Source organism: Trichoderma harzianum, assembly GCF_003025095.1.
Source record: "Trichoderma harzianum CBS 226.95 unplaced genomic scaffold M431scaffold_12, whole genome shotgun sequence".
NCBI classification, from domain to species: Eukaryota; Fungi; Ascomycota; class Sordariomycetes; order Hypocreales; family Hypocreaceae; genus Trichoderma; species Trichoderma harzianum.
Genome location: NW_020209260.1, coordinates 22,895 through 36,826, shown reverse-complemented (window position 1 = coordinate 36,826; position 13,932 = coordinate 22,895). Strand labels below are relative to the sequence as shown.

At 32.1% G+C, this 13,932-nt stretch overlaps 4 protein-coding genes across 4 annotated transcripts; 3 read left to right on the top strand and 1 right to left on the bottom strand.

Annotated features, from left to right (window-relative positions):
- The first annotated feature begins 439 nt into the window (after positions 1–439).
- Positions 440–2,117, top strand: M431DRAFT_511131 (hypothetical protein). The gene has a single exon (XM_024919598.1). It carries the CDS (start codon positions 837–839, stop codon positions 1,836–1,838), a length of 1,002 nt encoding a protein of 333 aa, XP_024770695.1. The 5' UTR covers positions 440–836; the 3' UTR covers positions 1,839–2,117.
- Positions 2,118–2,506: 389 nt separating this feature from the next.
- Positions 2,507–3,793, top strand: M431DRAFT_93674 (hypothetical protein; the record flags this gene model as incomplete). Its single annotated transcript, XM_024924500.1, has 3 exons — positions 2,507–2,692; positions 2,749–3,424; positions 3,489–3,793. 3 exons carry the CDS (start codon positions 2,507–2,509, stop codon positions 3,791–3,793), a joined length of 1,167 nt encoding a protein of 388 aa, XP_024770694.1.
- A 951-nt stretch (positions 3,794–4,744) lies between these two features.
- On the bottom strand, positions 4,745–6,622 carry M431DRAFT_8295 (hypothetical protein; the record flags this gene model as incomplete). Its single annotated transcript, XM_024923242.1, has 1 exon — positions 4,745–6,622. The coding sequence occupies one exon, from the start codon at positions 6,620–6,622 to the stop codon at positions 4,745–4,747; it is 1,878 nt and encodes a 625-aa protein (XP_024770693.1).
- An 848-nt stretch (positions 6,623–7,470) lies between these two features.
- Positions 7,471–8,475, top strand: M431DRAFT_122346 (hypothetical protein). Its single transcript, XM_024912157.1, has 2 exons — positions 7,471–7,677; positions 7,731–8,475. Exons 1-2 carry the CDS (start codon positions 7,634–7,636, stop codon positions 8,419–8,421), a joined length of 735 nt encoding a protein of 244 aa, XP_024770692.1. The 5' UTR covers positions 7,471–7,633; the 3' UTR covers positions 8,422–8,475.
- Positions 8,476–13,932: the final 5,457 nt, after the last annotated feature.

Below are 13,932 nucleotides of genomic sequence, written 5' to 3'. Positions count from 1 at the left end.
CATGGGCAAGTCGACGCCGAGTCTGTTGTAACGATGAGAATGCAAATGGGTAGAAATGAGTGCCTTCGCAAGAAATGCGGCGGTGAGAGTGTTGTCCACTTCTCTTGAAGATTAGGGGATAACACAAGATGTCGACAGAATGCTAGCAAGGGACAGCACACCTCCAGCACAGTGCCGCAACAACGAGGGTCAGGGGGTTAAATTGGTGCCTCTTCCTATATAGGTAATGCCACCTCAGTGGGCTGGTAGGAGCTCAAGCGGTCACTTGCATGGATTTATCTGGCTAGAGCGTCGACTAGGACGCATCCTGTGGCCAAAGAGCTGTGAGATCCAGCCTTTCCAAACGTTGGTTTATGCCTCTTCGCACTGCCCGCTTGTTAGTTAACGTGCACTTGACGGGGTTTTAGTGTGTTTCTGCGTCTAAAACGATTCGCGCGTACTTGACACCACCCACCACTTAGCGCCAAGCACAGTAAAGTAGAGCTTGTGAGCATCCAAGTGCACCACAAGTATTCACCTCCTCCGGTCTCTCTCGATCAAAGATTATTCTATACATAGGTACTCTATTCATGTTAGTAGGGAATGTTGATAATTTACAGGGTACAAGGGCATCTCCGGCTTGTTGATTAAGGTCCCCTGCGACTCCATCTCTCCCGTCAGGTACAGCTCACGTCCCCAGCCAACTGGCAAAAAGGGGACTCGGCTCTGTCTGGCCTGGCCTGGTGGGATAAACCTCACCCCCACCCGCCACCATCCCATTGAATCCATATTACGGAGTATTTTAAGATCTAGTTGCAACAGCGCACAGTTTACCCACAAGGGGACCGCAAGCCCCTATGGACAGCTATGCAAATTCATCCGCGCTGCCCAACATTGCGCTAGAGAGTCGGCGCATCGAGCCTCGGGCATTGTCAGTCCATTCTCGCCATGGCGAATCCTCTAATCCCAACACAATGAGCGCATCCGCCGACCAGGAAGCGGCTCAGAGGGATGAGGCAGAGGCTTCCACCGTCCATGTGCGGGCGATGGTGGCAGCCGTGCAGCAGCAGAAGACTCGGCGCCGCAGAGGATCGCTCAGGAAAGTTGCGCTGCTGGGACGAGGCGCTCAGCGTGACAGGAGAGATTGGCCGCTGGCCATCGAAACTGACGCGATAGCTGACGCGCCCATTTCTGAATCTACTCGCTTTGGTCCTGCCTCTGGTTCTGGAAGCACGGTGCACAACGCTCTTGGCCTCAACATCTCCCCTATCTCATCCCCGACAAATGAATATCCTTGCCAGCCCAATCTCAATCTTATTGGTTCGCCAGCTCCTTCAGCCTGTTTCGATGCCGGAATGGGCGGGAGCGAGAGACAGGCGGACATGTACAATTTCACAACCGATGAGGAAGACATAATCCAGCTAGGGGCTCATGCTTCTCAGTCGCTTCGATCTAGCCTCCCCCTGTCCTCGGGATCCGAATCTTACTATGCTGGACGTACGGCAACTGAACGTCGACAAAAGGCCAAATCCCCGCTCTCCTATTCCGCCTCAACTCTGCCTCAACCAGGTGTAGGCTGGGACTATTCCGAGACTGAATGGTGGGGCTGGGTAGTTCTGACGGTAACTTGGTTTGTCTTTGTTATGGGAATGGGCTCTTGCTTTGACGTCTGGAGCTGGGCATGGGATGTAGGTAAGACGCCATATGCACCGCCTGAGCTTGAAGATGACCCTACTCTACCAATTGTGGGCTACTATCCTGCGCTTATCACTTTGACGTGCGTCATGGCTTGGGTATGGGTTGTTGTTGCTTGGGTGGGGATGAAGTATTTCCGACATGCAAAAATCAGTGGCGATTGAGTCCATGTGGTGTTTTTTTGTTCTCCCCGGCGCATACTCGGATTTTTTTTCAATTGTTATTTAGACGGTGTTATTTATACCTTGGATAGACTTAATGGATGCACATCACTACAACAGTGATCAAAGCAAGGAAACGGGTTATCAAAATCCATTGAACATTTGAATTATAGGGTAGAAACATCAGCACCCAGTGGATCAGGACAAACAAGTGGTCTTCTCTGTCCAGTGAAGTATGTGGCAGATGTACGAATGCCATTGGGCGAGATATTTTTATTTCCGGTTCATTTATTCAAACTTCCTCCTTCTCTTCTTCAATGGGCTGCATCCTCAACTCTGCTTGCTCTTTCTACTAGTTCCTCATCGTGATGCTTTATGATACCACGAACTGGATGTGGATTCCAGATACGCAGAGGTACCCAAGTACTTTTGGTTTTCGGTGCCGCTGCCACTCCGCCGTGGCTCGTCTACCCCACTTATTCTTAGGTACCTGCTTGATGTGCCAAGGGCACCTCACCGCCTTTGAAGGCGGTGGAGAAAAAAAATGCTTAGAACGGCAGAATATGGAGATTTTTCCAAAAGTCTAGGCCTGGCTTGTCTGCAAGACACACATAGACAGCAAAAAAACACCACCACAACGCAGTGCATCACTCCGGCAGAAGGAATTCAAAATGGTGACGAGAAGCAAGCTGCGGTCGGCATTGGCCGCTGAAAAAGGAGTCGACTTCGCCAAACTAAAGCAACAAAAGAAAGCAAAGGAAACGGCGAAGAGAAAGGCTCTGAAAGCTGGCAGCAAAGACCGAGAAGACGAAGATGAGGGCGCCTCGGATAATGAAGTGGAGGAAGACCAAGAAAAAGTTGGAATTATCCTCTGCCCAACATCTTTCACACCCCCCTTCTAACACAATCGCAGATGAACCTCGATGCTATCTATGAGAGCGACACTTCTGAATCTTCAATTGAGCTTGAAAAGAGATTGCCACGAAAAGCAGCAGCTGGCCAACAGAAGTCCAAACCAGCGGCAGTAGAGCAAGAGGAGGATGAAGATGAGGAGGAGGTTGAGGAAGAAATCCCTGTCTCCGACCTCGAAGATCTTGAAGAAGACGAAAAAGAAGACATTGTCCCCCATACAAGACTGACAATTAACAACACGGCTGCTCTCCTCGCGGCGCTCGATAGAATATCCATGCCAACAGACAAGACTGTTCCATTCGCCACCCACCAGTCTGTCGTCTCATCCGCACAAACTACCGAGTCGATACCCGACGTATCGGATGATCTGCAACGAGAACTTGCTTTCTACTCCCAATGCCTGGAAGCTGTACGCGTGGGCCGATCTCGGCTAATCAGTGAAGGAGTGCCGTTTTCTCGACCAAAGGACTATTTCGCTGAAATGGTCAAGGAGGATGCCCACATGGAGAAGATCAAGGCGAAGTTGGTCGAAGAAGCGTCCGCTAAGAAGGCGGCAGCTGAAGCTCGCAAACTTCGTGACTTGAAGAAGTTTGGCAAACAAGTACAGGTATCTAAGCTCCAGGAGCGACAAAAAGCTAAGCGTGAGGTGCTCGATAAAATTAAAACACTCAAAAGAAGTGAGTACAATATTTCAATCTGTATCCCATATACGCTAGTTTGCTGACCGGAATCGCTTTACAGAACGTCAGGAGCACAGCTCTGATGTCGGCACAAAGGAAGCCGATATCTTTGATGTTAGCGTGGACAACGAAATCGCCAAACATTCACAGCGCTCTGGGTCTGGTCGACAGCAATCAGGAGCTCGCCCCGTGAATGGCAAACGTCAAAAGAAGAACGAAAAATATGGATTTGGGGGGAAGAAACGCCATGCAAAATCTGGAGACGCCATGAGCTCCGGTGATCTCTCCAGGTTTAATGTGAAGAAAATGAAGGCCAAGTCATCACGGCCCGGCAAAAGCAGGAGAAAGGCTGCCGCCTCCAAATAAACTGGCAAAGCACCCTTGATTGACATACCATTTGCCGAAAGGTTCAATGGCTGGTTGATGGAGTGCGTTCGGTCGTGGATACAGTGTCTTTATTTTTGCCATGCTTACTCAATACAACAATCCTGGAGTTGATCGGCCTCAGACCTCATTAATATTGCTTAACACGCTAGTTAACTTTAAGTCCTACCTGCTGTTCATGGCAGAGCATAGGTCTCCATATCACATTTGTCTATTCTGCCTTCAATAGTAAATCAAAAAGGGAGTCTACGCGACAAAGTTCCCAGTCTCTCAGTATTCTACCTCTGTGCTATGACCCATAAACGATACAGCAGGTTGCATGGTGGATGTTTTCGGAAATAGGCTCAAAAGAAACATTACATGACATTTTCATGTACATTACTTGGAGGTTATATCTTAGGAGTATAGAAACCTACGAGTAAAGGTATGGATAGCGTCACTGCTCATGTTGCACCGTACCAAGCTATGCTGGTTGTTCGATTGGTTTATAAATGTATTCTAAATTGATGCAAAGATGGATGATGTATTGACAAATAACCCAATGAAGACCCCGACTTTCATCTGATGCCCTTGCAACAATAAGTAAGTATGCAGGCATATATATCGTATATTCCAGTGTAGTTGCCCAGTGCCCGAGGACGATGGTCGCGAGAAAGAGCATACGTGATGAAACGTATAGACTTTGTAACGCGAGAGCCTCGGAGAGGGCAAAGAACCAAGCTGAACGGCTAGGTCGATACCAGAGGAACGACTCATGCACCATGATTAAAAACCTAATACGCCATAAAAACCAGTGGTATCGAGAAGAAATGCTATGCGGTAATGAAACGCTTTATAATGTAATGAATTCGCAATTTTCCAATGAAGATCTCTGACCAAAAAAGCCGTAATTCGATGAAACTGATGAGTTGCTCATTTTAACGCGAAAAGTCGTCACTGCGTTGCAGCTACACACCAATGACGATGAAAAGCCCAGGCGCTCTTTTGGCAGTCCTTACTGCAGTACTTTGTTCGACGGCAGCGGCGGCATTTGGCGAACTGACGGGTGAATTCCTCCCATTTGCCACATTGATAGTATGCGCACTGTCGAATTCCTCCCCGCGTGTCATCTTTTCGACATAGGTTGCGCATCACCACCCCTGCCCAGTATTGCATGTCCGTGCTGTGGTACCTAACAGTAAACTTTTCGACCAAAGGAAATAAGTTGAAGTCATCCTCGAGCAAGTATTCGTCCTCTATGTCGGTCTCGTTGTCAGCAGAAGAGGAAGCTACTTCCTCGTCTCCACCTGCTTCTTCTGTATCTAGAGCAAAGAGATCCTTGGCAATTGCAAGGGTTGGTACAATATGGCTTTTCTGAAAGTATGTACGCAAACAGCAATACTTAGAGACGTACGCCAATAACTGCAGGGACATGAGCACATCTTCTTCGCGTGGCATTGCGGATAGTAATTGTGGATGCGGTATGAGGTGTCGATCAAGCAAATATCGGGGGATGGCAGAACTCGGAGTTGGCGGGTGCGGCGTAGCGACTAAGGTTGGACGGCTTGGAGAAAGGCCAACTGGAGCAACTGGGGTATGTGTTATATCATCTCTGATGCTCCCATCGAGATTTGAACGGTGAGCAATGTTGAAAGTCTCGGCATCTTGGTGGGCCTCGGACGCAGTAGGATTAGTCAGGTCGAGTGAGTCTCCTGTTAGGATAGCCTCGTTGTCATCCATTGTGATATCTTGGATTCCCACAGCGGACTGTATCTCCGCAGCCCCCGTGATTTCCGTCTCTGGAGCCTCGTCAGAGGGCATACTATCGCCATTGAAATCGTCGGATTCAGCTGTTGAATTCTGATGTCTGATTGACGGCCGCCTTCGCGACCGACCGACTGTGACATCCAAATTTGTTGCAGATCGCACTGTCGGTGGTCGCAGCTGAAGTAAGGGAACTGGAGTTGTTGGTGACATTGGTTGAGTCATCAGGCCAGTAGCTCCAAAAGTAGATATGGATGTTAAGCGGTCTACATCACGCAAAACTCGCGCGAATCCATCATGGTTATCCGCCATCGGGGGCCCTGGAGCTGGAGTGTGGGTGTCTTGCCGCGTTGTGGCGGCATATGGCACATCCGTCGCATGAGAGCTAGGGGGCAGGTGATTTGCGTCAATATTGGTATAAATATGTGAATAAGATGCTGAGGTTGCATCATTAACACCCTGCCCGACTGAAGTGACGGATGGTCCAGCCAGAGCCTCTGACGCATCAGGAGTTGATGAAGATTCCCGTCGTGTAGCATTTCGTGGTTCTCCATCGTGAATTGTGGAACGGCCGGTGTGGGATGAAGGAGAAGCTTTAGATGAGTGCCGGTGGTCATGATTCCTGTGCCGGTGATGATGGTCATGAGACTGTTTTTGTTTTAGTTCATCGGCCTTTTCGCGACATCGTTCTATGACTTTGATATAGTTATCAAGGATCGTGGCTATGACAGGGACCATGTCTGCCTCCACCACCCGAGTCCGCACATTCTCTGTTCCTCGGACGCCGATGTTGACAACACATTGAAAGGCGAGGTTCCACTTCCAGATGCTCATCATATCTCCATTTCGTCCTTGCTTAAGAATACACACCAAACGTTCAATTCCTCCATCAACGGTCAGAATATCGCGAATACGTGCTGAAGATGTTGTGAGATAGGCAAGATGATTGAGTGAGTTGATAAGAGGTAAAGTGGAAGTGCAGTCGAGTGCTCGGCGATCGTATAAGGCTGTAGTAATCCCCACTGACGCCTTGTTGACGTTGGGGATGCTGAAATTGACCTCTCTCATAATGGGTGAGCAAATGCAAGGCACAGTTGAACAGGCTATGGTCAACTACAAGTGCGAATATTGCGATGGACCACAGGCGTTAGGTTTAATATGTCGTTGTAAAGCTTGTCGGTGTGGTGAGATAAATTTCGTCGAGCAGGCGGTGATGATGCGCGATTCGATGGACACAGGCTTCCCTTTGCCACAGCCCGATTTGACACGGTCCTGTTGACTGCGTAAGGCTAAGATCGCGTGATCGTTCGTTGGCAATAATGAAGCTGCGGCAGGGGGACAAATCAAGAGTCGGACCGCGATAGTAGTGCCTCGAAGACTGCTGGATGACAAATGATGGGATATCGAAAGAAAAATGTTTGGCGGAAAGTTATCGAAGAAGTGTGGTGTTGACCCTTAGCTTGGCGGCTGTTTCAGGCAGGGATTTGGGCGAGGGGGCGAGTTCCATAAGCGCTCTTTGAATGGGAGAAGATAAGGGAGGCAAACAAGGGAGAGAGATGAGAATAGTCGAGGAGAGAGATTTGTTGTTGGCTCTGGCGCAGCTGAACAAGATAGAAATAGGTCTGGAGAGGACTGCACTGAGGCTGAGGATGATGGTGTTGCAAAGGGAAAGAGGCGCGAAATAGCAATGGCTGTTAGCGCCGGCGAACAACTATGAGGGCTGAAGATAATTTAGTACGAGTAGGTGCTGAGTGAGCTCAAGGCCGCCAATAGGTTTGGCATGGCATACCAAGCCAAGTACGTACTCCGCTCATTACGCTTCGCTCAGTTACCTGGTATTATATAATGCAACATTATATATAATTATAAATATAATAATTATTGGTATTAAAATAACACTATCCACTACTATACTAAAAGAAGCATAATAACATATATTTTTTTCCCCAGCTAGACAGCTAATAATGCCACTAGTGAATGATTTTATTTTTTTACTAGGCAAGCCAGGCTATGAACGATATTCGCAGGACATATTTTTACTATTAGAATTTTCCTTTCAACAACCACAAGTCAACAACCATGCCTCACAAACACAAGTCAAAAAAGGGCGAATTTGAAGCAGAGTTCGTTTGCAAGCGTATAATGAGTAAATTTCACTGGCTAATCTTGGAGTTAGATTCGATCTCGCCCCTACAGAGAAAGCGCGGTCTCTTCCAGTAAACAAACGAAAAGCTGCATTAAGTCCTGGAGAGCGAGTCACAAAGAAGCGTGCTAGAAGCTCATTAAGAGGCAATGACACACCGCGAGCATTCAAGAGAATTATGGCTGTGGCAGGGGGGGAGAAAATTAGATCAGGCTTGGATGATGGTCAACTCGACAAAACGACTACGAAGGCTACCGATGTAACGAACGAGAAACTTCAAATTCGTCCCGGCGAAAATTTAGGGGCCTTTGCCAGCCGGGTTGATGCGGCTCTACCGGTATCAGGGCTTGCGAAGAAAACCAGCACGAATGCAGAGGGCAAAGACGCATTAGGATTGAAAGTGTATCGCACTCGCAAAGAGCGCAAAATGCACAAACTCTACGATCAGTGGAGGGCAGAGGAATCGAAGATACAAGAAAAGAGGGAGGAGGAGCTAGAGCGCATAGCAGAACGCGACCTCGAAGATGATGCCGCCGGCATTCTTACTTCAGCTGCCTTTGAAAACGAGAATAGCCATACGAAAAAGAGGAAGGGGGGTAAGAGGAAAAGAATAGTAGAGGAAGACCCTTGGCTAGAATTGAAAAAGCGAAGAGGAGAGAAAAAGGCAAAGGTTCATGATGTTGTATTGGCACCGCCAGAACTTCATAAAGTAGAATTAAAATAAAATATAATGCTAATATTAGAGTATTGCTATTCAGGCTGTATCTAACCTAATTAGGAAAGAGGTCCTACTAAGTTAAAAATACCCTTGGTTTTTAATAAAGTTTTAAGAATAGTAAAAAAATATATAAAGATAAAGTAAAGGAATATTTATATTCTTTATATAGTAAAATTTAAAAGTATTACTGTTTGGGTATTATATTTTTACTATTAGGGTATTACTTCCCTTAATTTAGAAAGTAAGTTTATTAACTTTAAAATCTCCTTAATTTTCAAAAGGCTTTTAAAAATAGTAAAAAAATACGTAAAAATAATTTAAGAAAAGAAATAAAGAATTTATATAATAAACTTTAATATTTCTTTTTATATTTTATTTTTATTAAATAATAAACTTAAAAATCTTATTTATAATTAAAATTAGATTTTCTTTATTATTATATAATAAAAAATAATATATAAAGATTTTTATAATTATTTATATAGTAAATATATTATTTATATAAAATATTACCTAATATTATAATTAATAAACTAAAAAAAACTAAGTTTAAAAATACTAAAATTTCTTTATATAGCTTTATATAATATATAAAAGAAAAAAAAGAAAAAAATATATATATAATTAATTTAATTACTAAATTCTTTATATTATATTTTTAAAATATTATTTATAATTTTCTAAGTATTTAATTTTAACTTTTAAAAAGTGGTATTTTTAAAAAAACTTCTAAGGTACTTAAAGTAATACCTTAATAACAAAAATATAATACTTAAATAATAAAACTTAAATTTAATATTTTTTTTAATTTTTATTAAATAGTTAGTTTAAAAAACTTATTAAAAATTTAAATATTATATTTTGAATACTTTATAATTACTTAATTAATATATATTTAAATTAATTATAAATTAATTTATTAATAAAAAATAAATTAATATAAATTATTTATTAACCTTAGTTAACTTAATAATATTAATTAAATATAAAATTTAATAATATAAAAAGTAATAATTATATTAATTATTTTATTAATTATAATATTAATAAAAAAATAATCTTTATATTATTACTTTTAATATATTATTTATAAAATACTTTTATTTTTTAATAAATTTAAAATTAAAAATAATATAATTATTAATATTATTTAATTTTATTAATCTTAATTTTTATATTTTAAATATTTTTAATAAATTAATTTTTTACTTAATATTAGTAATTAATAATAATTATAATATTATTAATTATAATAAGCTAAGCTTTTATAAAGTTAATATAAAAGGGATTCCTAAGGGATAAACTTATACTAAGTTTATATTAGTAAATATTAAAGAACTAAGTATAAAGAAAAGAGTAATAAAGTTAAAAATAAGAATAATTTATATTTTAATTATTTATTAATAACTAAGTATTTAATGATAATTATATTTATTTTTAAACTTTTTAAAATAAAAAATTTTTTTTTTATAAACTTTTTAAATTATAAAGCTATAGTTTAAACTTTAATACTTTTTTATATAATAAAAGTATTTAGGTATTTAATATATTACTTTTTTTTATAATATTACCCTTAGTATCAATTATAATACTTTTTTTTATATAAATTAATTTATTTAATTTTTTTTAAAGATTTTAATATTTAAATTTAAAAATTATAATAGCTTTATTTAAATAATAATAAAGTAATTTAATTTAAGTTTTAAAAATAAAAAAATAAATTTAAATATATAATTTAATAATAATAATTATAATAAAAAGGAGAATTTCTTACTTTATATTTTATTAAAAATTAGTTTTTTTTTTTTTTTTTACTTTTTTATATAAATACTTTTATAATAAAGTATTTATATTTAAAATTAACTACTTTTACTTTTTATAATAATTATATTTACTTTAATTACTTAACTTTTTTTAGGTATTTTTAAATAGGTTTTTTTATATGTTTTTTTAAATATAATTTAGTTAATTAATTTATAAAGCTTATTTTTATAAATATTATATATTATTTTAATTATTAAAAAATAAGTTAACTTTTATTAAATAATTATTATAATATATAAAGTATATATTTTTTATTTTAAAATACTTTTTATTTATTAATAAAAAGTTAAATAATAGTTTAAAATATTATTATTATAAAAATATTAATTAATATTATATTAATATACTTATTTAATTTTAAAATAATTATATATTATTAATATAAGTAATTTATATTTTTATTTTAAATTTAATATTATAATTTTTTTAAATAATTTTATTTTATTAATTATTTTATTATAATAAAATTAAATATTTATAAATAATCTATAGAAAAATATATTATAAAACTTTTTTAAATATTACTTTTACTATTTTAGTAAATTTCTTTTTATTAATTTACTTTTTATATATTAATTTTTATTTAATTATATTTTACCTTTAGTATTATTATTTAAAATATAATTATAATAATTATATTATAAATTTATTTTATTATTTAAAATAATATATTTTAAATTAAAGATATTTTTATAATAAATAAAAATATAATTAAAAATATATAAAAAATAAATAATATTATATATATATTTACTTTTTTTTATTATAATACTTTAATATAAATTACTTATATAATTACTTAGTATTTTCTTAATTTTAGTTTATTTAGTATTTTTCTTATAAATTTAGTAAAATAAATAAAAAGTAAATTAAAAATAAATTATTACTTTTTTTTAAAATAGGTTTTTTATATTTTTTTTAATATAAATTATTATTTAGTAATTATAGTACTTTAAAATTATAATATAAAAATAAATTAAAAGTAATTTAATAATTAATTATTAAGTAAAAGTTTTTTTTTATTTTTATTTTTTTATTAATTACTAAAGTATTAAATTAATTATAATTTTACTTTCTTTTAATTATAAAAAGAATTTTAAATTTTTTTTTTATATATTTTTAACTTAAAAGTAAAATTTTATAATATTTAATAATTAATAAGCTAGTTATATTTAAGCTATTAATTAATTCATAAAATACTATTATTAAATATTATTATTATATTTATTATAATTAAAGAAAATATAATTTTATAAATTATTAATTTTTAATTAATTTTTAATAAATATTTAACTATTAAATTTTTTATTAATACTATTTAAAATATTATATTAATTTTCTTATTAAATTTAAAATTAAGTAAACTATATTTTTAATTATTTATAATAATAATAAAAATATATATAATTAATTAATTTATTAATAAAAACTTATTAATAAATTACTTAATAAATAATTTAAAAAAATAGATTTACTATAAGCTAAATAATAAAAGTTATTTTAAAATATTTATTAATTTTTTAATTATAATTAAGTAAATTTATAATTCAATTTAAAAAGATTATAATATAAATAGTTAATTTTTTATTAGTTTTTAATTATTAATTAGTTAATAAGTTTATTTTTAAAAAAAATATAAGTTATTATTTATAAAGTTAAATATTTAATATAAAAAAATATTATTATCAAGTATAATATTAGTAAAAATATAATTAAAAACCTTTAATTTAATAAAATTAAATTTTATAATATTTTATAAATTAATATTAATATTATTAATTTATTATTTATTATTATAAAAGTTTTTATAATTAAATATAATATAAGTTTTTATTAATTTTTAATTAATAATTAATTATTAATTAGTTAATAGCTTTCTTATATTAATAAAAAAGCTTTTACTAAGTTAAATATTTTTAGTTATAAAATAATTAATTTTTATTTAAAAGTTATTTAAAAAAAAGACTTTATAAAATTTTTTAAAAAAGCTAAAGAAAATAATAATATTAATAATTAATTAATATTTAGCTAAAATAAAGCTATTATATAGTTACTATTATAAGTAATTTAAAACTTTTAATATTTATAATAGAATTTTTAAATAAATTATTACTTTATAATTAAAAAAAAAATTTATAAATTACTTTTTAATTATTAAAAAACTAAAATTAATATTTAAGTTTTATAATAATTTTAACTTAATTTTTTTTTATAAAAATAATATTTTATTTAGTAAAAAGCTAGTTTATTATAAAAAGTAAATAAAAAAAAAGTAAATAATAAATTTTAAAAAATTATTTACTTTTTTCTTTTAATTTTTTAAAAAAAAATTTATATTTATTAATTATAATTTTTTAAATAAAATCTAACTTTTTTTATTATTTATTATATTTATTAAATTAAATTTTCTATTTAATATTATAAATTTAGGTTTTTTTTTTTATAATTAAGGATTTCTTTAATTATATATATTTTTTTATTATAAAAAGATTATTTATTAATTCCTAAAGTATATTATTATAATTTTTATATTTTTTTAAATTAATAATATTAAAAACTAAATATATTTTAATTAATAATAGTAAATATAACTTATATATAATATTACTATTATTAATAATATTTTTAATTTAGTAAAGTTTTATATATTTTTTTATTAACTTATAACTTAAATATTATAATTATAAATATATAGTAAATATTAAAACTTAATTTTTAATATTAAAGTATTTTTTTATTATTTATTATTATATTATTTATAATATATATTACTAAATTTTTATAATATTGTAGTAATTTATTAATAAATTTTATATATATTTTAAATATATTATATTATATTATTATTTATATAGTAAATCTTAATTTTATTATTTTTTAATATTACTAAATTATATAATAAAAGTAAATAAGCTAAGCTATAATTATTTATTAAGTACTTAGTTATATTATATATAAATTTTATAAGAAGTAATTTATATAATTAATTTAGTTAATTCTTATTATAAAATATTTATAAATAATATTTAAGGTTTTTATTTTAATATTTAATTTAATTATTTATTTAAAAATAAACAATAATACTTAATTATTATTTATATAATAATAAATAATAAAAAGTTTACTACAAAGTATTAATGAAAATAAATCTTTTATTAAATATAATTTTTTTTAAATATTTTATATAATTTAAAAATATAATATAAAAATTTATTAATTAATTTATTATTAATAATATATTTTATATAAAAAATATAAAGTATATATTTAATAAAATAATTTATAATTACGAAAATAAAATTATATATATATTTTTATATATAATTTAAAATAATTTTATTATAAAATTTATTAAGATTTTTTATTAAAAATATTAAAGTATTATTATAACCTAACTCTTATAGTTATAAAAATAGACCTATAGGGTAACTAATCTTAGATAAATATTATACTAACTAATTAATTAAGAATAAATTATTACTATTTAATAATAATTTAACTTAATTAACTAAATATATAAATTTACTTTATATTATTTATTAAAATACTTAAATAACTAATTATTATTATAGTAATTAAATTAAATATTTAAATACTTTACTTTATAATTAATAATAAATTTATTTATTTATTAACTTAATTACTTTACTAATATAAATTATAAAACTACTTCAAGATTTATTTTTTAAAAAT

Coding starts and splice junctions, on each gene's coding strand:
- M431DRAFT_511131 (XM_024919598.1), top strand. CDS start 837: ATGGACAGCTATGCAAATTCATCCGCGCTGCCCAACATTGCGCTAGAG.
- M431DRAFT_122346 (XM_024912157.1), top strand. CDS start 7,634: ATGCCTCACAAACACAAGTCAAAAAAGGGCGAATTTGAAGCAGA. Junction 7,678..7,730: donor AAGGGCGAATTTGAAGCAGA/GTTCGTTTGCAA, acceptor TCTTGGAGTTAG/ATTCGATCTCGCCCCTACAG.